The sequence below is a fragment of the Teleopsis dalmanni genome, chromosome 2 (assembly GCF_002237135.1).
Source record: "Teleopsis dalmanni isolate 2A chromosome 2, ASM223713v2, whole genome shotgun sequence".
NCBI lineage: Eukaryota > Metazoa > Arthropoda > Insecta > Diptera > Diopsidae > Teleopsis > Teleopsis dalmanni.
The window spans coordinates 230047071-230071193 of NC_051847.1; the positions used below are offsets into that span (position 1 = coordinate 230047071).

A 24123-nucleotide genomic window follows, 5' to 3' on the forward strand; every position below is an offset into this window, starting at 1 on the left:
TATATATAATCTACAATAAATTATATTAGTTTATACAATATTAGTATTATATTACTTTATACAATATTACAATATTAGTTTATATTAAATAGCTGTAGATATGATAAATTGATATATATGTAAAATACTGATAACAGTCAAATCTTGGACTTTGTGTGGATTTACTTTCTACTTTTTAGATTTTTACTTTTTAGCTACTGAAACTATTAATTTTATATATGTTTGTGAAGATACCAAACATTCTCGGGAATTCCATAGCAAATCTGCCATTATTAAAAAGAAGATAAAGAAGACTTATCTTAACATTATCCTTAATATTATATATGATATCTTTCCTGTAATCATTAGAATACTTCTTCATACACAATGGGAACCTGTTCAGTTGGAAGACGTGTTTCATATCAAGTAGTAAACCACAATATAGATGAAATGTTTGCAGATTTGGATTTACCAAGAGCTAAAGCCAATAAAATCAGAGTAGTCTGTCAATATCACAAAAGACAAGAATAGAAAGAGTCGATTAAAAAGGGTAAATTGACACTTGCACGAAGATTTAAAATTTTAGATATGACAGATATCGATCGCTACGAAAAAGAGGTAAATAAACAATTTTAAAATTTTTTTATAATTTATATATTGATTTGATATATTGACTTTATTACCCACTAAATTTGGGTGAAATTGCTAACATATGTGCAGATTGAATCTTGCAAAATCAGTTGACCATTATTCCGAATCGCAGGAATAATATTCTATTCTATATTCTAATTATGACTCTCCATTAACTAAAAAATATCCCAAAAAATTTTATGATTGTAGTGATAAGAAACGAATGACATATATGTTAAAGGATGCATTTGAGGACTTGTCTTAAGATCATCGATGTATTCTAGCCGGAATGCCAGATTCACATAACTTTTCATTTCTATTGGAATGGATACAAAGACGTTATGGCAAAGCTTATTTTCCAGAGGACCGCAGGAACTCATAGCGTAATACATTACAACTATTTAATGCTCTGGACAAAGCTCCAATTACCGTCATTTTGTCAACTGTAAATGATATTGGTATGCAATCGTTTGTATCCTATGATTGTCGACTCTATTTGTTGAGAAAGGTGATTATACACTCTGATGTGGGTTTCGAATATATAAATATAATTTATGTAAGCTATATAATACAATTCAATACAATATAATATTACACAACATATTTCAAAACAATATAATATAACAATACAATACAATAATAACAATACAATGTAGTAGTATACAATATATTATGTTGAAGCTATTTTGAGCTCGTGCACTTAAGCACTTATACTCTTTTTTAACTCGAGGTATTTTCAAAACCCCTCTTTACACCTTGACTAGATTATTGTTTATCACTTCATCAGACTAAGCAATAATTGACCTCAGATCTGCATACCTCCCCATAGAGCCTGTAACCATTTCAAACCTTACAATATAAACTTAAAACATATTTTTAACTTCGATTAATTACTTTTTGGGAAGTTAAAGTTCTAAAAAGAATTGCATCGTTTTCAAGAAAATGCAACCACCAAACATTTGTTTACCTTTTTTTGTAAATATGTCAAAAACAGCTTAAGGAGCGCGTACTCACAGCTAAGGAGAAAGCATTAGCCAAGAGCGCAAAGGGAACAAAAAGCATATCTTCATTTTTCAAGAAATAAATCTTAAGTTATTTTTAGTTAAGGATGATTTGTAATAATCTTCACTTTAAGTACATTTATTGTGTAATCGTTATTATTATATTTAGTAAATATCATTAGATTTGAAGTTTAATTGTTTCTGTAAAAAAAAATTGTAGGATTTTAATTGAGGTATTGGAATTGCGTTTGACTTTTGTTAAACACCACATCAAAACAGAGAAAACAATCTGTACACATATTCTGAATCAGTTTGGTTTTATCGCTTTTAGTAAGCCAGCTAAGTCTACACTTGACTAAAAAAATTTCAAAATATCAACTTAAGGGAGATATTCAAATTCTTTGGTCTATTAGAAACTCTGATATTCATAGAGATGCCTTAAAGATGGTCATTCCTGTCTTTTTTTAACACGCTAGAAGCTGCTTGTAATATCCATTTGGAGGTGGTGAACGATACTTGGTTGACGAGTGGTTCCGGTAAGTTGACATGGCCATTCTCGAAACTTTCATTTCTACTCCTTTATATCTTCACATTACTTTCTCTATTCCGCCCATTGTGCAATGTGTTATCAACCTTTTCTGAGCTTGCTTCCAGTTTGGCATATTGCTACAACAATCTCTTCAACAAAATATTCATTATCTGATACTTTAAGTATATAATGGATTTTACAAAAAAAAAGTGATGTAAATTGCCAAGTTGACACAGTACCCGTTACATGGAGTGCATACGGACAGAAGAGTCAAGGTGCTAGCTACTATCAACTCCTTCCTAATTCTCCTACTGTTATTTTTTTAAAAGCTTATAATACGAGTAAGGATATTGAAAGATAAGGTATTTAACAAATAAAGAACTTAAAGAAATTAAAATTATGTGGGCTTTAATGCAATTACTTCATCATTTAGTCGATGAAGCCTTAAATTATTAATTAATTTACAACAAAATAATACTAATTTAACATAATATACAATAAAAAAAATTCTAGAAAAATAATTAATTTTAGCTTTACTGGTGGTATATCGGGTATCACGCAGATAAATTTATTTAAAATCAATTAATTATTTTTTCATATTTTTTCCGTAATACAATAGTCAGTCTAATGGACATTTACCTTTATTTGAAAAAAAATTAATCTATTTTTGGATATTACTTTATGATACAAGTATGTTCAGCTCTATCTGCTACATCTATCTAAACGCGATGAAAAATCTTACTACCGTGTTTAAAACTTAAACTGATTCATTTGTAATTGCCTGAATTTAACTTAATTAAAAAATAATTAGTAAAAAATTGTGTAATTTTAACTGATATAATCTAATACATTTATTTAAAAAAAACTAGAAATATTCTTATAAATTACAAAAAAACGTTAATCCTCTTTTACAAGGACTATTTCGTGATTGTATTATTATAGGATGCAGTTTCTCTCTTTGCGTAAAAAAATATTACATTTTTTGCGAATGCTAAACATCCAGTGTGTTGAGTTCGTTAGAATTTTTATCGCTTGAGTCCTCCTCCATTTTTTCTAATTCTTCTCCTATTTTGTTCGTATAATTTGCGTCTAGTACAATCACTTTGTTTGGATTTTCATTGTAAATCTGTCTTTCAGTTTCTAAAAATTCCTCATGCGAGGCTCCCATATTCTCTAATGTCCTGCGTTTCCTTGATATTTCATCGCAAATGTTTTCTTTTAAGTCTTGTAATTCTTCATGCGAATTATCATTTTTTATCGGACTAGGATCTGCGACTACTGAATCTATTGTCTCAATTTTGATTTGAGTTTTATCGCGAATCTTCTCTGGCAGTGCCTGCAATACCTTAACTTGCCGCGGACTAAAAGCGAGTGTTGGATTGTGTTTGTTCGGATATTTTTGACATTCTTTCTCTTTCAGTTATTGTAACTCTTCACGCAAATCTTCAATTTGTTCAATATGCGCTCGTTTCACTTTTGCCAACTAAAAATTATAAATTGAAATTTAATTATTGATGTGATTAATATATCTGAATTGATAGCGCACTTGACTCACCTTTGATTCAAATACTCGTTTTTGACATTCAAGTTCCTGTTTCAGACGATTTTCAGCTTGTTCCTTGGTTGCAGTCAATGTTTTTTCAAACGAGTCCACAAGTTCATTTCGAATTTCTTTTTCTTGCCGCAAGAGTTCAGAATTTATCCTAATTTGGAAATTATTTACTTCGTTTATCAGTCGATCATTATCATTACGCAGCCTATTTGAATAAATAATTTATATATTATTACATTCCAAAAGAGTTAGGGTATTTTAAAACGTACAAAATATTTTCTTCGAGTAATTGCTCAATGTAGGCATTTTGTGCACTGCCGGACTTGGAAGGTTCCAAAAAGAATGAAAATCTTAAGTTATTTTGCTTCACAATTGGTGGTTTGAAGATAATATTCTTAGCGATTGAAGAGAATCCCAAAACATTTAAATTTTCTTCATAATATTTTTCAGTGGGTGTAACATTAACCACCATGACAATTTTCTCCTTTCCTAACAGTGGAGCTTGCAACAACATCGTAAGTTTCGATTCTCGGTAAGGAATAACCTCAGTATTCTTCTTACGATTTAAATTATTAGCAGCATCAAGACAGCGACCCAGAATCATCAACGATGTATTGATACGTTGTGTTTCCTTAAGCCGTGAACCGACATTCCCAGTTTTGTCAAGTCGTTCAGAACCAGCCAAGTCACAGAATTTATAAGATATCTTCAAATACAAAACAAAAAAATAATGGATAAAATCATTTGAATGATAGTAAAATAGTAAAATAACTTACTTCTGTTATCAAACCTGATGCATTGTACTTTAGCACGTCAATGATGAATATACAATGCGACCGGCTGGAGTTTGCATTGATGGAAGTAGAGGCGTAAGTGACACGTTGTAAGCCAAAGCGCAGCAATTTTAGGGCTTCCAAGCTATTCTTCACATAAACTTGTGTTAATCCTTTCACGAAAACTTTTCCATCGTTGCTAACAATTTTAAGATTCTTACGAGACGGCACTGTAATTGTTTGATTAGATGCCGATAATTCCAGTAAATCATAGACAAATTCGTTATAAATTTCAACGAATGACACCCAAATCATAACAAACACATCATCGAAAACTGTGGTTTCAAAATTATGATCTGAGCATATGATTTGTTGGAATTGCTTATGTACTGAGGTTATATCTCCGCAAGCTGTGAGCACTTGATGAGTTGAAATTATTTCCTTGGCAACAAGTTCATCCTCTAAAATAACTACGCGAGCATTTTGTAATTTAACTGCCGGGTGCGGATTTATATTGGAATTGTATAATGTGAAAATATTCTCAATGGAACGCGGCACAATACCAGGATTAACCCTGGACGCATAATGTACGTAAATTTGACGTACACGTTTTCGTTTTTTACAGTTATTTCATTTTTGTGTTCATATATTGGTCTCGCGCTCTTGATATGTTCAGTCGGGATCTAACTCTTGCGTAAGGTATATGATAAGTGTCGGTAAGTCATGACATAAGTTAGATATTGAGTCGTTGTACGTCATTTTTACGTATGATTATACTTTGTGTAACTTTTATGGCTAATAAAGTATTTTGAAAAACTTTTATTTCTTTCAAATTTCAGTAAAGTTTTAATAGAAATGGAATCAAAGAGATTTAATATTGTTGAAATATTACAAAAAGATGAAGAAAATGATCAGAAAGGTGGAAAATCTAGTTCTAGTCGAACATATTGTGCATTCTGTTCATATAAGAAAAAAAGAATGACAAACATTAGATGTAGTTCTTGTAAAAAGCCGATTTGTAGAGAGCACAATCGTGATACATGCTTTAAGTGTATTTCTGCATAGGATTAATTATTATTATATAACTATAAATTAGCTGATTTGAACGAAAAGTTCCTAATAATTTTAATTATTTTCGTAACATTTATGACGATCTCAATATGACTTGCTATTTGTATAAGCTAACTTTAAGTTGTTCATTTTATAAGTATATATAAATTTCATTTACTTTTTTGTTTCTATTATTATTTTTTGATTTATTCTAAATAAAAATAAAAAAAAATATTAAGAAATATTGAAAATTTACTCTTAATACATAATTTTGAAAAATGCAATTCCTTTTTAAGTGAAAAGCATTGGCATATTATATTTATTATGTTTATTTAAAAAATGTGTTTGAAAGTATTACTGTTTTGTTTTAAATTGAATAAATAAATACTTCTTTAAAAACTTGTAAAAAACTTGCACACATTTAAATTAATATAACGGCAAAATATAAACTCTGAAAATTGCACGTCATTTTTACGTATGATTATTCTTAACGTTAGTAGAATTATGATTATACGTCCAGGGTTAACGTCATCGCCTAAAGAAACAATTATTTTTAAACAAATCATATAATTTTACTTTAATTGAATTTTACCTAATAGTGTAAAAGTCTTTCCGGAACCAGATGTACCATAAGTCAGCACTGTGAAACTTCCCTCCAATTTTATTTTGTCACCTATACACTTATTGTATACGCCCTTTTGACTATCATTATTATCGAATATCGCGCTGAAGGTAAAATGTTTTTCCATTGCTGCTTTATTGTTCACCACAAGAGTATTTCCCATGCCTGCAATTTTATATGACGATGAAGGAGAATTAACAGGACGCAGTCGTAGATACACCATGGCCCTATCTTCTCCAATAGTACTTGTTTTCGATATGTCACCACTTGCTTTGAATATATTCTTCGGACATGGACGAAATCGCCGATCTATGCTTGGCTCGGGTCCATTAATGAACGAGAGCACGTTGCGTTTTGTTGTGTCTTCGTCTCTGGACATTTTTTCTTTATTATAACAAACAAAAACATAAAAAACAATAACACAAAAATACTTTGAAGCACTAAATTTAAGTTTGTTTAAGTATTGTTTATTTCTCCAGGAAAATTAACAAACTTGCTTCCAAACACAATATTGGTTAAAATGGTAGCTTTGTCAACAGTTAATGAATTATTTTTAAAATGTCCGCGGCGATAGCGAAATCAATATTATCCAATGTACAATGAAAGCCGCTGTAATATTTGTAAGCGATGCTGTGTTTATAAAATTAAATTTATTTAAAATTTAAATATTGTATAGCGTAGCATTAAACCACTTTATGGTTTTAAATAAGCATCCATAAATTCGGCTAAATTATTCAGGCCTATTCTGAATACTCCCAGCGAAAAAACTCCCTATTCGCACGCTGTTCCCGAACACACAGCTCCCTTATTCTGAATCGCTAGGGAGACAGCAGTTTCGTGAACAACAACAATTTCAAATTTGTTTTGTTAAATTTTGGCAACCATGCCACTTTTTAATGACGAAAAGTGAGAAAATGAGCAAAACAAAGAAAAGAATTGCGTATCATATGTTGATTTAAATGTAAAAATCGCATTATTTGTTTGCTGCACAAATTATCGGAAATAAATATAAGTTATTTTATGAGTAAATAATAAACAATTAGAAACTTTTATTTTAATGATTAAAATAAATATATAAAAATAATTATGCATGAGCAAAATAAACCAAATGCTAAATTCTAAATTTTTAACTCTTTTTTAAACTAATTAAAAAACAACCTTACGTTATGATATCAATTCTTCAATGTCTTTATTTTCAAACATTCACTGCTTTTATACAAAATTTGCGTAAATTATAATTTACTTTTTTTATATAATTAGGATAGAAATGTCCTTCATGCTTAAATTAATGAACTAATACTAGTTTATACCTATAAAGATCTTACAATAAAAAAGAAGCAATGGTTTACCTGCACATAATTGCAGTTTTAACTTATTTTAACTTATTCTAGGAATCCACTTATTTCAGAATTTGGTTTCCTTTCATTTTTCTATTGTTTTAAAAACAATAGTTAACACTTTAATTAGTGGAAAAAACCCGTGTGAATAAAATAAATAAATAAAAACTTAAATATTTCAAATTTGTTATACTTTTATTAAAATAATAATTTTAATAAAATATATTAAATGAAAATTTTGTTATATTAAATTTATTAAAATATATTCGGAAAACTAATCAAAAAATAAAACTTTGAAAATATTAAATTTATTGTAATAATTTTATTATAATAATAATTTTATTAAAATATATTCAAAAATCTGATCATTTTCAGTTACTTTTATATTAAATTAAACTATTTTAACTTGTCTCCCCAACAATTTGGTAGCGAGAGAATTGCATTTAAAAATAATTTTATTATTAACAGAAAGAGAAAATAAAAAATTTTAAAACTAACAGATTGTAGATGCATTGTCCGTAATTTTCAAGGAACGATTTGTGATACTGGAAGACGTTTCAACCAGTTCTGTGTGATTATGATATTCCGAATTTTCATTTAGATCTATATAAAATTTATAAATAATTTAATTTATTTATGTTGATTTATATTTGAACAATATGGAAATAAGCATGATAAAAAATATATATGAATACGTTGAATACTGGTACTTAAACTAAACTAGTAAAGATATTTACGCCGAACTATGTCACTTTGAAAATACTTATTCTGTCTTGATAAAATTATAGTTTTATGTTCAAATCAGTTATTTATCGCAGTAGTAATTTATGGTATATAAAATAAAAATAAATTGTTTCGTATGGTTAGCATAAATGTTTTGATTAAACTATGAATACAAGGATTGTGGCAAAGTTTTTGGATCAGAGTTTCTTAAATACCGGTTCGTGAAATATTGTATTTTGGTCTTATTTTTTGCGAATTTATAAGTACTGAAGGTTGCAAATTGGAATGAATATTTTACCGGCCGGTTTGAGTTGAAAAACATTGCTCTAGATTGCAGCATAAAGTTTAATCCAGGTATGTTGCTTTTTCTGCAATTACCGTCCTCATTCCAACTCATCTACGTGTGCTTTTAAGAGAGAATGACTTGTTAATGCACTAAATGTAATTATACTTTGTTAATCATTTTAAAGGAGAGTCTTAGTAAGTTTTCTGTTAGGAGAGCTCGAGTTGATTATCGTTAATGTACAGGTTGTAATAGTTTACCATCTGTCTTTTGTTTTAGTTGTGAAAGAATGTATAACACTGATTTATAAATATTTGATTGCCATGTTAATGTCAGTGTGATTGTTCAGTTGTAAGTTTGTGTTACCTTACCCAGTTATTCAGTTACTTTCTTATCTCCTGTTTAAAAAGTTAATGAATTGAATCGGTTTCTAAAAGAGGTACTGTGTGCATAACCTTTACTCTTTTGACAATACTGGTAAAGTGATAGTTTTACAAAAAACATATGAATAAAGAAAAAGTGAGTTCAATCTGAAAACCTTTAGTGTAAATATCTACTAAAAACTATATTGATTGCTTTTGTTTAAGCTTAAGTAACAAATATATTTAGACTTTGATTAAAACCAAAAAGAATGTTTTTATAAGAGATATTTATATACATATATCTTACTTACACTTTTCCGGTGATATATATGAGCCCTTTACATTTTTCTTCTCAACAGTCCACTGTTCTGCATCTTCATCAGATAATGCTAATGGTTTAAGTATACATATAATTGAAGTCTTGATTATGCATTGAAAACAATACTTGGAAAAATATACTAGGCTCGAAAAGTAATTTCGTTTTATTTTTAAGGAGGATTTGAAATTTTTATTTTTCGCATTTAATTTCACGCTTAAGCCGCATTGAAACTAAGACAACAGAAAGCTCTGCGGCATAAAATACCGATTCTTAATTCTTAACATCATCACAAGGTTAATTTACAATTGTGTTTTTAATTATATTTAATTTAATTCTCAAGAAAAAGGTTAAATTTTGAAGCTAATACTCATTGTGTATGAAAAAAAGGCTATATAGAGTATCAAACGAACATTATAGGCTAACTATAATTAATTAAATTGGCAACTCACGAAAAGCATTTATAGGTAGAATTAAATGTATTAGAGCAAGAAAACATAGAAGTATTAAATTCTAAAATTATGCTACTGCTACAAACAGAGCAAAATGATATTGAACCAAAATAGAGAACATATTATTCAAATACTTATGCCATATTAAAAAGCTATAAAAATAAATAACGAAATTCTGAATAATCCCGCATTAGTAATAAATTTTTAACTTTTAATCACTTGCCTTTAGTAACTTTAATTAACATCTCTTGGATCGAATTATTAGTTATTTTGGGTATTTTCCATATCCAACCGTCGTCATTCCAGCAACGAGTATAAAAACTTTCACGAGAAATTTGTAGCTGTTCATCGCCATCAATGCGCTTTCCATTCATATTAAAATAATCTTGTACAATTTCATTAAAATTAGTATTCACTGCAAGATCACTCCAATGTAAAAACTTTGGTGATATATGTTGTAAATCACTTAAATCAAGCTTTACATCATTTAACAGTAAATAAAGGAAAATATCACTTATGCGCATATATAAATTAAACGGCCATATTTCTTTTTTAATCGTGGATTCATAAATTTTGAATAGTTTTAGTTTATCATTATAAATATTAGACAATTGATAAATATTTGTGAACTTGCAGAAATCTTCGAACGATATATGCATCAATGTGCGCAGAACAGATTGTTTTGGACCAAAAGAAAAGCGAAGTACATAGGATAAAGTACATTTCTAAAAAAAGAATTAGTAAAATTATATAAATTTATTCATTATAAGTTCATTTCAATTACCAAAGGAATTGGATCGAACAACTTATTGAATATTTCCATGTTTTCTTCAGGTATGACTGGCGATTGTTCATCCAATGTTATTTCATTTTCAATATTTGGTGGCACAATCATTTCTATTGATATTATTTCTATTCCCGACTGTCTTTTATGTGGTTGTTGATGTATCATAGATTTCTCGACAGCATTATCTGCAACAGCTTAAATTTGTAATAATAAAAAATATAAATGTTTTGAAAATAAATAAAATTTAATACAATCAATTTTATCAGTTAAATAAGGTAAATCACAAAAAGAATATTTATTCTTCTTACCATGATCAATTCGTTCCACTACCGTTACATCTTTCGCTGCCTTAATTTCTAATGCTGGAAAATTTTAGATTTTTTAGTACTAAGTAATACAATTAATCAAGTAGAACTCACCTAATGAACATTTTTCCATATTTTTACCTTTTTTGCTGTTTCCTAATTTTGTTTTCTTATTTAAATGTTCCTTCGTATTAGCATTTATAACATCTCTATTACTTACTGTAGGCTCTAAAATAAATATTACTTAATAGTAAGGTTTGTGACAAAATATTTTTATTTACCTTCATGATCTGACGTAATTTCTGGATATTTCAAAATATCGTCCTTAAAACGTCCTGGACATGGTTTTATTTTCAATGGAAATATTGTCCGAATAACCGTTTGCATGTAAAATGTTTTGTAGTAACTCCGAAGTAATTTATTATTATCAAATAATTCTTCTTTTGATATATTTGAAATTGGCAACTCATACTCCAACTCCTTTATGCTTTGGCAAATGTTAGCAATAACATCATTGTGAAAAGTTAACCTTTTAAACGTTTCAAAACTGACTGGAAGGTTGCACACTTTTTCATTTGTTTCTTTGTTGTTAGCATCAAAATTTGATATAATACTATATTTATAAAAAATTCCGTTTTAATAAAATAATTTATTTATTTAAATAACTTAAATACCTCTTTAGTCCCAGGATCTTTTCTTCTAATATCTTTTTATCGGTAACGCTATAATGCACATACATGTTATCGCATGCTCTCACTTTATAGGGTTAAGTATAAAACAGTAAGTTATTTTGTAAGAGAAAATATAGAGAACAAGTTAGAATTTAAATTACGATCTGAGCAAGCTTTGAGTAAAAAGCTTTATTTGTAAGCTCAGACCATTTGAATATAAAAGCAAGAGCATCGCTCACTTTGTTGGATTTTGTCGGCTAAGCATTTTAGAGTAAATATCGTAATATGTAGAACGTTGAAGTTTTCATTTTTAGTTTTAAGTTAGTTTTAAGTTTTCATTCTTTTGTACGGTTTTAAGAGGGTTAGAAGCGAATTCTACCCATTAATAAATATATTTTTTTAAAACATTTAACCGAACACGAATGAAATAATTGGCGCCCGAGCAGGGACACCGGAAAAAAATCTCGAATAAATAAAAAGAGATTTCGCGTGTGTCAAAGAAAAAATCCCTGCAATATATACCACTCGATAACAAAGGTGTTTGCAGTGGATTAAAAACTAACAAGTATCCTAATAAAGGAGAAAAGAAAACCTTGAAAAAAGGTGTTATACGTAAAGTGATCGGAAGTGATTTGAATAAAACATTTGGTGAACTAATAAAGTGAATAACAAAGTGGTGAAAAATTAAAAGTAACCCAAAAAAAGGTTAAATCACAGAAAAGCCAAATTTAATAATAAAGAATCGCACAGTCACGAACACTAATCAAAATAATTTAACAAGAAAGTGACTTAATATAATCAGCCGCTTGAAATAAATTATTCATAAACTGTCAACCTGAACTGAGTCCAAGGTATACAGGAAAGCAGTGGTCCCGATATAAAAATAATAAGTATCCTCATAAAAGAGGAGAAGAAATTTAAAAAATATATATAATAATAAAAACAACAAATAATAATAATACATAACTCAGGATGGGAGATATCATAAGCGACGAGGAAGCCCGCAGGATTCAACTGTTGATACAGGAATCAACCGATCGGGAGAATGAGAATATGGACGATGATCACAAAGCCGTCCTAGAACAATTACGAAAACGATCAGCAGCCGCTAAAGCAGATCAACATTTAAAAAATCAAATTTTGAACGAGGAACGCGAAGCCGTCCTAGAACAATTACGAAAACGATCAGCAGCCGCTAAAGTAGATCAACATTTGAAAAATCAAATTTTGAACGAAGAACGCGAAGCCATCCTAGAGCAGTTACGAAAGCGATCAGCAGCCGCTAAGGTAGATCGGCATTTGAAAAATCAAATTTTGGAAGAACTCAAAGAAATTAAAAAATAATAATATAAAAATTTATTATTTTATACAAAAAGTGAAAATATTCGCGATACTAAAAATTAATAATAAATCGATATAAAATAAAATTACGATAAAATAAACACAAACATTTTCATTAAAAACATAAAATAAGTGTTCAAAAAAGCGGTATTGAATAAATTGAATGATTTGAAAGGATATAAAGGCAATTAAAAAAAAAAAAACTATTTTTGAACAAACAATATTGAAAATAATGTTTTAAATAACTGTACTACAGTCAAGATAATTGATCCAAAAACCAATAAAAATATGGCCATTAACTAAGAATCGTTAATAGACGAGCATCAACAAGAATTACAAATTGTACAATGGACTACACAAGGTCTTACAACAGAACAACATCATCACTCTCAGGAACATCATTTGCCACATTCCTAACGAATTGGTAGAGGTATTCGTTTCATAAGAAAATAACAATAATGAATAATTGAATTTTTTTTACAATGTATATGACTAAAATATGTAAGATATGTTCTAATACAATTTACATATACTTATAAAATTTAAATTATTACCAAGAAATAATATAATAATTCTTACACTTAAAAAAATGTACATGAATCTGTTGAAAGCTTTAGAAATATCTAATATAAAATTAGCATAAAAAATTCGAATATTAATAGCTTAGCAAAAAAATATTACTAAATAAAACTTCACTTTATTTTTGGAAACTCTTAAGATTAAACAATAATTTAATGAATATTTGGGTAAAGCCTTATGTATAGTTGCGCTAGCCGAACTTCGAAACAATTGTATTTCAATGATAAAGTAAAAGAAGTATTACACCCTTTTAAACAATAATTTCATATTTAAGTAAAATACAGAAATCCGCATGGAATTACGGAACTTCAAAATACAGGATAAAAATATCCTCAGTAGCCCAAAATTATATCGCTTAACCAAAAGTACAAATATTTATATAACGTAATGTTTTATTAACCACCTAAAAAATTGTTGATAAAATAGAGAATACTATTTATAGAAATTATAAATTTAAATTATTTGCGATACATAGGAAGCATTATAACAATAATAATAATAATCATACCTCATGATAAGCATGTAAATTAAAACTAATTTTATATAAGTTAATATGAACTCAGGTATTCAACACAAAAGGATACATATAAGATATGTAACCTGTATGAACGTTGTATATAAAAATAAATAAAATAAAATATAAATCCTACCAAAAATACACATTCTTTTTGTCACAAAAATATATTTAAATATATACTAGATTTTCCCAAATATAGAAAACAGTGGAGTAATAATAAATAGAAAATATAAATTTCGAGATAGAATTCTAATAGAAGCCAAAATTGAATTAGAAATTTGAAAATAAAATTAAATGAAAAACACTTAATACAAGTATAATAATCTCTTAGTTTTGATTAACCATTGTAAAATAAATTATCAATATCTTGAACAACATAGAATAATATGGCAATAACAACAACCAAACAAATAAAAATGAAATATATATATATATATATAAATGAAATAACAACAATAATTAGTTAATATGATATCGTAACAAAATTATTTAAAGTCAATAAATAATAGAATTTCAACAATAAACTATTAATACGTATTAAAAATATAATATATTTAGAAACGCAACAATTAAAAATACAATAAAATGTAAGATTTAGCAAAAGTCTTAATAATTCTCACGCTTTAAAGCAAACATATGGTAATAATAAAAAGAAAGAAGAAAAACGATATAATAATCAATAATATATATTATTATATAAAAATAATGATAAAAATATATGAAAAATCTATTGTAGATAAAATAAATATATTTGTAGAATGAAAGAAATAATATACAGAAAAATAAAAAACGACAACGACTGACGTTTACGACGAAGTTTACCGACTTTCCCCAACGACTCAAAATTAAACAATATTAAATAATATTCCGGGACAAAACAAGCCTGGAAAGCCAGCCGATGACAATACCGGTAAAAAATAAAAATAAATAAAAATAAAAGGAAAATATCGATATAAAAATATATAAAAGAAATATATATATAAATATAAAGGTATCCACCTTGGGATAAAGAATATCCTAAGGCGCCAGCCGAAGAATTTACCGGCAATATAAGAAAATAGTTATATAAATTACATAAAGATACCTCCTTGGGATAAAAAAATCCTAAGGCGCCAGCCGAAGAAATTACCGGCAACATATTAAATGAAAAATATAAAATAAACATTGATAAATATATTACCTTGGAAAAACTCTAAAGTTTGAGCCGAAGCAACTATCGGCAATATATAAATCATGAATCAATTCCAATATTATTTTACATGTGAAGAATGAGGCTCCTTAGTAGCTTTATTAAAATAAAGAGGAAAAGGGGATACATTTAGTATCAGCCACTTCATTGTATTATAAAAAGAAAGTGGGAATCCGAACAATTGTTGAAACTCCTATATGGAGTAAACAATGTTTATATCTAACTTTCGTGGAGGATGTCATAACAATAATATATTAAACCCTAATGGACAGAATAAAAACAAGTTAGAAAATGTATTATTTTAGCTAGACCCACAGCTACTGAAGACTTTTCTGCTACCGTCAAAACTGTCTCTATAATAATTAAAGTATCCAAGAGTAAATTAATAAATTAAAAATTCCAATATTTCTAATAATAAATATTCCCTATTTAAATTACCGAGCTATATACGAACTTGACGATCAATGACTATGACTAATGACTTCATATAACAAGAAAAAATACAAAAAAAACAAAAAGATATATATAAAAAAGATAATAATTAAGTAAAACAATTAATTAAGTAATAAATACAATACAATGAATATTCGATATATATAAAATAATATTTATAACATACACATAAAATAAAATAGAATATACGAAAACATATAAACATATAAAAAACAAATTATCTATTACATTATTAAAACCCCCTAAACCTAATACAGCAAAGACATGTATTGGTGACATTACATTCTTAAGAATCCCATTGTAATAAGTAACTAACAAAAATATCTTAATTAGAATAATTATGCGATACAAATAAATACTATATATTTTATATTTGACCATAAATTTAAGCGCATTCTTGAATACACAATATCTTATACGAATAAAATTAAGAAATGATTTATAGTCAATCATACAATAAAACTGAAAAATGTATAACCAACAGACATAACATAACATAATATTGTATTAACATATTAAAAGCAAATAAAATATAAAAAACACACCAATTGGCGAGGCCCCAATTCTTAAGAAAGAGGGGGTACTGATATGAAACAAAATTAATTAATGTTTAAATTAACTAATGTAACAAATATATATAAATATATACAATATGAATCTGACAGAGATTCCGAAAATTATTTAATGAAGTATCTTTAAAAGCTAATTTAAAATTACATAAAAATTAATATATTTCTTTTTCTTCACTTAATTAATTAATAAAATTCTTAACCACAGAACTGTAACGGTTATTAAATTTTTAACTTCCAATTATAGCACGTAAATACTTAAATCTTAGTTTGTCATTTTGAAGAAAGCATGGTAACGAACCACTTAGATATTGTGCCTAACCAATAAATAACTTATAGAAGCCTAACGATCCGTTTATAAATTTCTTTCATAGTACTAGTTATCATTCACTAATAAACAAATCTTTGTCAAATTCTAAAATAGATATAATAACTACGACTGACCGAATATATGGCCAAATATTTAAATATCTTTACCATAAAAAATTATAAGCTTACCAAACATTTTCAAAAGCAAATAATTGTAACTACTAATTAAGTTTACATAAAAATTCATGAAAACAGCAACGAACAATTAACAAACCTACTAAATCACCGTAAAGCATCATGCACTAAGATAAAAGAAAAGAATAGAAATTTAATGTAACAATAGACAATATTACATATCTAAATTAAACAAAAAACAATTGTAATTAATAATCATTTAAAGATGAACCATCCAAAATTTTAAGATAATAAAATATATTGTAAATCATAATGAAGAATTTAAACTTGAAAAACCGAAACATAATTTCAAGATCAACGCAACGCTTTATTACCTCAGCAGCAACACTCTTGCAAACAATCATCATCATCGTGTACGACAGTCATAAACTGAGCAGACGCATAAAACAGTCCAGACATAAACAAATTTTTCAAAAACCTAGACGTAAACAAAATTCTTCAAAACACACAAACGTAAACAACCCGATGAAACCATTGCAAAAATCAACCACCAAATAAATCAGCAAGCAACTTCAAAAAGGAAAAAAACAATAGACAGCCACCGCATAAGAGCAGCCACTTTATCTCATCTAAAGAAACGGGACGTTTCTCTTTAAGAAAGAGGGGTGTTATCGCATGCTCTCACTTTATAGGGTTAAGTATAAAACAGTAAGTTATTTTGTAAGAGAAAATATAGAGAACAAGTTAGAATTTAAATTACGATCTGAGCAAGCTTTGAGTAAAAAGCTTTATTTGTAAGCTCAGACCATTTGAATATAAAAGCAAGAGCATCGCTCACTTTGTTGGATTTTGTCGGCTAAGCATTTTAGAGTAAATATCGTAATATGTAGAACGTTGAAGTTTTCATTTTTAGTTTTAAGTTAGTTTTAAGTTTTCATTCTTTTGTACGGTTTTAAGAGGGTTAGAAGCGAATTCTACCCATTAATAAATATATTTTTTTAAAACATTTAACCGAACACGAATGAAATAATTTACATAAATTTTTTAATGGCTAAATAATCAATCATTTCTCTACTTAATATTTACCTATTTATATTTTTATGTGGAGAACTATCTTGTTTCTTTAAACTTTTTTTTACGCTTTGATGTTCATTATCTTTATTTTCACACAAATGTTTATAATAGTGTCGAATTTTAAACAAACGTTGTTTTGTGTTTTCATCACAGTCACTAGTGATGCGAACATATTTCATTGGTGCTAGACATCGTCGCTGTGGTCTTTTGTAAAAAATGCAATATGTCTTTTTTACCCTGAACATGATTTCTGGTTCCGTGAGATATGTTTCTAAGGCTGTTGGATATTTATCTTTTATATAATCTTTAATTACATCGACTATATTTGTGTTTTCAATAAACTCATTGATCGTAACTGGAAAGACTGATCGTTTTTTTGGTTCTTCACGGGGTCTGAATCAGAAATAAATAAATTATTTTAGCATTTCTTTTATTAATTCACTTTAACTTACTTTTCTTGCAAATTTATATCCTGCTTTAGTTTAGGACTAGCCTGTGCTTTTTTGGTCTTAATTCCCATCGTATCAGTAATTTTTGTTTGTTTAACATTTTTTCCTTTTTTGAAGGGCATTTTTAATTCCGCATGTATTCAACAATTTAGTGTTATTATTTATGAATTTCCTATTTAACTGTTAACTGACTATTTAACTGTTTTTTTGTTTTGTTTGGTTTCGTTATTTCTCATTTTAATATAGATTTTTTAATTTTAACAGATCTGATTGAATAATGCTTTCGAATTATAAGGCAGTGGCGTATCGAAGAGGGATTAGAGATAGATCATTTCTTTAACAGTATCATCGCTAGATATTCCAGATATTTTATAACATGAAATATAATTTTTAATGAAGTTTAAGTGGAAGTGGCCATGTGGTAACAAACATGTATATAGTTTGATTTTATAAATACTTAACATAAACGTTGTGAAACTTTAATATTTTTTTTTTTTTTTGAACAGTCAACTTCTTTAATATATACTTAGCATTCTTTTTGGTTTTAATGAATATAATATCATTTTCTAATTGTAACGTTACTATTATCAATTGGTCTATTACTAAATTGAGAAGTATGACTTTTGTATCGAAGAAATCGACATAATGTGAAGATAAATACTCAGAAGCACAATTTAAGGAAGTCGAATTTTAACGATGCCCATAGAATACTAACAGCAACGATTATAATCAACCTATTCAATTATAAGTTCAAAAAAATATTCTGATCCTGTTAACCGAATACTGAATTTAAGATATAAAATTATCTTTTAAAGCGTTAATAGAGACGGAATACACTGCTGAGAGTAGAAATTTGCTAGCTACCTATAAGTGCTAACTACTTATATATATACAATAAAAGAATATAAATACCATATAATTACAAAATAATTATATGTATTTTATTCATGCATATAAATTTGTCTCACTTATCATCAAAGCGGTCAGAGAATTGGATTTCAAGTATAATTTACATGCCATATATATATTAAAGTTCTGCATATATTCTTGTTTGTTCAGGAACATAAAGATGCTATATATAGAACTCTTTCAACATTTTTATATAAATGATAAAAATATTTTTCAACTTACAATCCAATTATTATGAAATTCAAAACTTCATTGAAAGTATTATTTTTTTGCTTAGTTCTCAGCCTTGATAATTCAGAATCAATTAACATTTATTAGGAGCACCAAGATAAAAACCATAAAAACAGACTATAAATGAATTATTCCGCATCTCTTTACTCGCGTGACATGGTTGCATCATTAAACCATCAAAAAATCACACGATTTTTCGTGCAATGTTTATTCAAGGATGTCACTAAAAGGGATCTCGGCTTTTTCTATTGGCACACATCTCAAATGTGATGAAATCTAATACATGAAGTCCAGTGCAAGTAATGGACACGGATGTTTCATTGAATATATGGCCAGCACACATATGTACAAGTGTATAAAACACTTTTCCTAAACATATAAAGTATGTAGATATCATAAACATTTTATTACTATGAGACCGCACCGCAATATTTCTGTTGGTATTGCGAAATGTAATCCGAAACGTGTGCCATCCGCTTTAATGCAATTTCAGCAAATTGCATTAAATTTAATTCTGATGTCCCATGAGTGGCGAACGAGCAAGTGCGAGGAAGCAACTGAGTCGCTACAATGTGACAGTGTTAAAGTAATTACTTGCGAATACATCACTAAGCAACTCTTTAAACACACGCTTCTTAAAGAGATTTGAATTATTCTTATATGTCCTTTAAGTTCCTAACAATAATGCAAACATAACGATGAGCAGAGTATGGGGTATGTACAAATGGTGCTAATAGTGATATACTTCCGTTTAAAATGTAATCCAATACCAATCAGGCAATTTTTTTGCTACTTCAATGCGAACGAATGCAAAGAGGGTTATTATCAATGAATTGATATTAAATCTCAGTTTCTTCGATTTTATTGCCCTAATGGGCAATGGGGATGAAGTTTGTGCTACCCTACTTCACGTGTTAATACCTTTTTAAGTTTATACCAAACAAAATACTTTAATAACCATAAACCGCAATTTAATAACATAATGTGAATTAGGTTTCATTTGATAGTTTGGGAAAGTTATTATCTACTTGAGATATTGAGTATCAATTTTGTTCATTTTTATAAATTCTATAGTCGTCTTCCTGTGCCATGCATCCGGAAAATGCATCCGGTTTCTCTGATCGCACGTAATATGCATTGACAATTAATTCATGTTTTTATTATTACTACAGGAGTCCACTAATAATATATATCTTAGAGTATATCTTAGTGTTGGAATAAAGCTTAACATATAAAGGTTCTATTTGGTAAAAAAATCTATTTCATTTACTAAAGTAATTAAGTTAAATATTAAAAATTTTAAATAAAACGCTAACTAACTGCTCTAAAAATATGGAATACAAAACTACGAGAAGAAAACGTAGTAAAAACAAAACAAGAGACTATACATCTGTAATGATAATAATAAATTTTTAATTAATTCTTAAAAAAACAAAATCGGCTTATAAATTTAATTGAAGTAACAAAATAAACTCCTTCAATTAATTCAAACATGCAGTCAGTACTCAACTTAGCAATCGGTGTACACATATAGGTATAAACAAAAGCCAAACTGCTAGGTAACTACATTAAATAAACACAACAAAATACATTTGAAAAATACCAGCTAATAGTATTAAAAAACTGGAACAATATTATGTATCATAAGTGCCAGTTAACATTATTAAAAAACAGAAAAATAATTTCACAAATAATGTCTGCCTAAAATCTCTATACTATATAAACATTTTCAATGCTAAAAATGAAAACCTATTCTTTATCATTACGGATATTTGTAGTTACGGAACTCGTTACTCGAAAAATTTTTAAGTATAATAAAATTAAAAAAGCATGAGAATACATAAAAGTTTACTAAATACTAATATATCAATACCTCTATGGTTTACTATATTTCAAAACATATACATACTATTAATAGGAGTCTTAAATTAGTTAATTTCAGTAATTTCTTGATTCTTGTAAGACGTCAACATTTTAAAGTCTAAATGGACATTATTGTACTAGAACTATAAGTATACTATCGCCCAGAAGAATACACTATGCGTATTTTGGCAGTAAATAGCATCTTCACACCAAACATTATAATTATCTAATTATTGCGATTATTTAAGATTTTAATTTATGCAAAAATACGAAAATAAAATTAGTGAATATAAACAAAATTTTAAGTTATGAACATTTCTTATTTTTAAATGTAATTAAAAATACATATATTACAGTCAAAGAACAATAGAGCGAGTGAAATACTGTTTACTTCTGATTTAGTTCTTATTTTGGGAATCTGGAAATGCACAGCGAATGAAGCTAATTTAAAAACAAACAAAATACTGCTTATTTACAAATCCATATTTTATTTTGGAAAAATAAAAAAATAAATATATTTACACACTTTTAATTTGAACTCTTTGATGTTCTTAAACAAGAACACTAAAACATTAGATCTACACCATTTAGCTATAGATCAGTTCAATATATTTTATATTAAGAATTCATTAATTTTTAATTTGACTTTGCCATGGTAAATCTGCTTCACATGAACAGTTGTGTTTTAAAACAATTATTTATTATTCGCTTATATACTCTTATTAGCATTAAAACTATCTATACGAAGATTTTCTACAGATATTTCAAATAATTGTGCTTCGATTTTTTAGTGCTTTTAGCTGGCATTTTAGTTGTTTCTTGTTTTTTTTTCTTTTCTGCTTTTACTGCTCAGAGCTAACACTTTGTCTTTTGATTATCTTAAAGCATACATTATAGCTAAGTGAAGTACTGACTGCACGTTTGAGTGAAATGAAGGCGGTTACTTCGTATTTAAAACGAATTTAATTTAGTAGGGAAATTTATATCTAGTATAGCATTTTGAATGTAAGACTTATTACGTTTTTTAAAAGAAATTAAGTAATTTGGAACTTTTCAGCACGATATTGAGAGAAATTATACACAGATAGCACCCATATCTTATTACTTAAATGAATTGTTTATTCATGTGAAGACCTATTGCTTGGAGTTATGGCAAAATTATTTGTGCTGGAAATTATGGGAAAATGCGAGTATTTATAAATATGTTAAAAACTTATATATTTACTATACTTATTTGAGATAATATTATTGTCTTATAACTGGTAATGGTGAACGTGATAAAGATTTGTGAAGGGTGGTTGATGCTTAATGCTAAAATATTGTAAACTCAACTATGAGACGTCTAGCTCGTTATGCTGAAGCAAAATGTTTTGCGGATTAAATTTTTTAAGAATATCACAGTGTATTAAACATTTAGAAAGTGTCATCCGCGATGATGATCCAAACAAATATTATTAACCATAATGGTTATAGTTAAAATCTTGAAGAGATAAGGTACATTGTATACTATTTTAAATTTTATGCTATTATGTGTTTAGCATTGATGAACAACGGAAAATAACAAATATATAGATTTGTGTGAATACTGAAATTATTAAACTCCTATTTTTTACATACAATATATAAAATAATAATCAGTATAAAACTAGCGTCATATCTTTCAATTGAACCTGGCATTTGCTGTTAATTAAGGTATGTGAGTACTCTCACCCATAACATTAGGTCAATAGTGCACATAAAAATTGAAATTAGAGTCAAAACGTAGATTGCAAATGCTCTAACTAGTTCGAACCTATGAAAGCAAGATTTAACCAAAATACTGAAATTATATTCGGTTTTGTTTATCTGACCAAAAATCGGACGATCGAATAATTAAGTCATGAAAATTGTTTGAGCTACGATTTATATATTATCATTCTATATTATTAGTAATCACTCGTCATGAACACAAATACATATAATTTGCTCAAAGTAATTGATACGTTTAGCATATGTAGAAATTCTTCTGATATAGACATAATTTGAGAATAAAGAATTGTACACATTGTATGGCAGGCAGGGAAGCAGGCGAGCAGCGTGTTTACTGTGTTTATTCGCATGCATGTGATAATTGAATTTTGGTGAGCGTTGGACAAGACCGTCTAAGCGGTATCAGTGCTAGGGGCCACAGCAGAGCACATGGAGATGAGCAAATACTAAGTACAAAGCAACTTACTTACCCACATCTCATTTTGAACATTGAACGCACCATGAATGAGGGCAGTCATTTATGCGTTCTATAAGCTTAGGAAGAAAAAATATTCGCACTTCGATTTAATTTTTTTAATTGAGAATAATTATTTGTTTGAACATTCACCAGATGGTACTTGAAATGCGATGGACTCTTCGACTGGAAAACAGCAGTTTCAAGTGTAGTAATATAATATACAATATTATACATTTATAAATTAAGCAATTAATAAAACATTTATAAAATTAATTACCTTTAGAAATAAAAAAATGGGGGATTAATGGGGTCGAGGCAGAATATGGGATTGCAATAGAGATGAAATTTATAATAATTAAATACATATATTGCGATTGAGGCCAGAATTAACACTCCCATATCCACTTAAATTAAATATTTTATTACGATAAGTACTAACTCATGTTAATGAGTACAATTAAGGGTTTGATTCAATTTTTTCATAAATGAGCCCCAAATTAAGCAGAATATATTGAAGTAGTAACCATACATATTCATAACGTCTTGTTTATCAATAATTGCTTAGTAGTCCATTTATCACAGAGTCTACTTCTCTATAGAGAAATAGATCTATTATTCTGGAAAGAGTATTGCACCGATACTTCTGTTCACCTTTATAAAGTCTTAATTACGTTGTTATAAAATATATATTTTCTTTTAATTTATTTAAGAAAAATGCAAAATAAAATAAAATATAAATTTTTTTATCAAGAGAACTTCGAAATCAAAGTGATCAAAATAAAAACACAAACCTTAATTTCAACTGAAAGCGCGTCAAAATGCCACCGGTAAATATGTTCTTAAGCAATACTAGTTTCTACTATATTGCTATTGTACTATATTATATTAAATTTTAATAAAATTATATTTTAATAAAATTTATGTTAA

At 27.8% G+C, this 24123-nt stretch overlaps 2 protein-coding genes across 4 annotated transcripts; both read right to left on the reverse strand.

The window, feature by feature from the left end:
• Nucleotides 1–3529: 3529 nt before the first annotated feature.
• LOC119681471 (kinesin-like protein subito) lies at nucleotides 3530–7005 on the reverse strand. The gene is made up of 6 exons (XM_038094675.1): nucleotides 6107–7005; nucleotides 6042–6049; nucleotides 4468–5037; nucleotides 3961–4397; nucleotides 3695–3896; nucleotides 3530–3622 (listed from the first exon to the last, which is right to left on the reverse strand). The coding sequence occupies exons 1-6, from the start codon at nucleotides 6513–6515 to the stop codon at nucleotides 3560–3562; spliced, it is 1689 nt and encodes a 562-aa protein (XP_037950603.1). The 5' UTR covers nucleotides 6516–7005; the 3' UTR covers nucleotides 3530–3559.
• An 802-nt stretch (nucleotides 7006–7807) lies between these two features.
• LOC119682773 lies at nucleotides 7808–24101 on the reverse strand. Of its 3 annotated transcripts, none has more exons than XM_038096281.1 (9): nucleotides 23988–24101; nucleotides 11376–11457; nucleotides 10983–11314; nucleotides 10816–10929; nucleotides 10705–10758; nucleotides 10394–10590; nucleotides 9833–10334; nucleotides 9153–9230; nucleotides 7808–8076 (listed from the first exon to the last, which is right to left on the reverse strand). In XM_038096281.1, exons 2-9 carry the CDS (start codon nucleotides 11438–11440, stop codon nucleotides 7967–7969), a joined length of 1452 nt encoding a protein of 483 aa, XP_037952209.1. In that variant the 5' UTR covers nucleotides 11441–11457; nucleotides 23988–24101; the 3' UTR covers nucleotides 7808–7966. The 3 variants fall into 3 exon arrangements, with proteins under 3 accessions (XP_037952209.1, XP_037952208.1, XP_037952207.1); XM_038096280.1 differs by lacking the exon at nucleotides 23988–24101 and adding an exon at nucleotides 17991–18116 and having other exon boundaries at nucleotides 10394–10581; nucleotides 11376–11423; XM_038096279.1 differs by lacking the exon at nucleotides 23988–24101 and adding an exon at nucleotides 17991–18116 and having other exon boundaries at nucleotides 11376–11423.
• Between the last annotated feature and the right edge of the window lie 22 nt (nucleotides 24102–24123).

Coding starts and splice junctions, on each gene's coding strand:
- LOC119682773 (XM_038096279.1), bottom strand. CDS start 18,109: ATGCCCTTCAAAAAAGGAAAAAATGTTAAACAAACAAAAATTACTGAT. Junction 10,759..10,815: donor TATGGAAAAATGTTCATTAG/GTGAGTTCTACT, acceptor AAAATTTTCCAG/CATTAGAAATTAAGGCAGCG. Junction 8,077..9,152: donor ATATATATCACCGGAAAAGT/GTAAGTAAGATA, acceptor AATTTTATATAG/ATCTAAATGAAAATTCGGAA.
- LOC119681471 (XM_038094675.1), bottom strand. CDS start 6,515: ATGTCCAGAGACGAAGACACAACAAAACGCAACGTGCTCTCGTTCATT. Junction 4,398..4,467: donor CATCAGGTTTGATAACAGAA/GTAAGTTATTTT, acceptor TTGTATTTGAAG/ATATCTTATAAATTCTGTGA. Junction 3,623..3,694: donor AACGAGTATTTGAATCAAAG/GTGAGTCAAGTG, acceptor TATAATTTTTAG/TTGGCAAAAGTGAAACGAGC.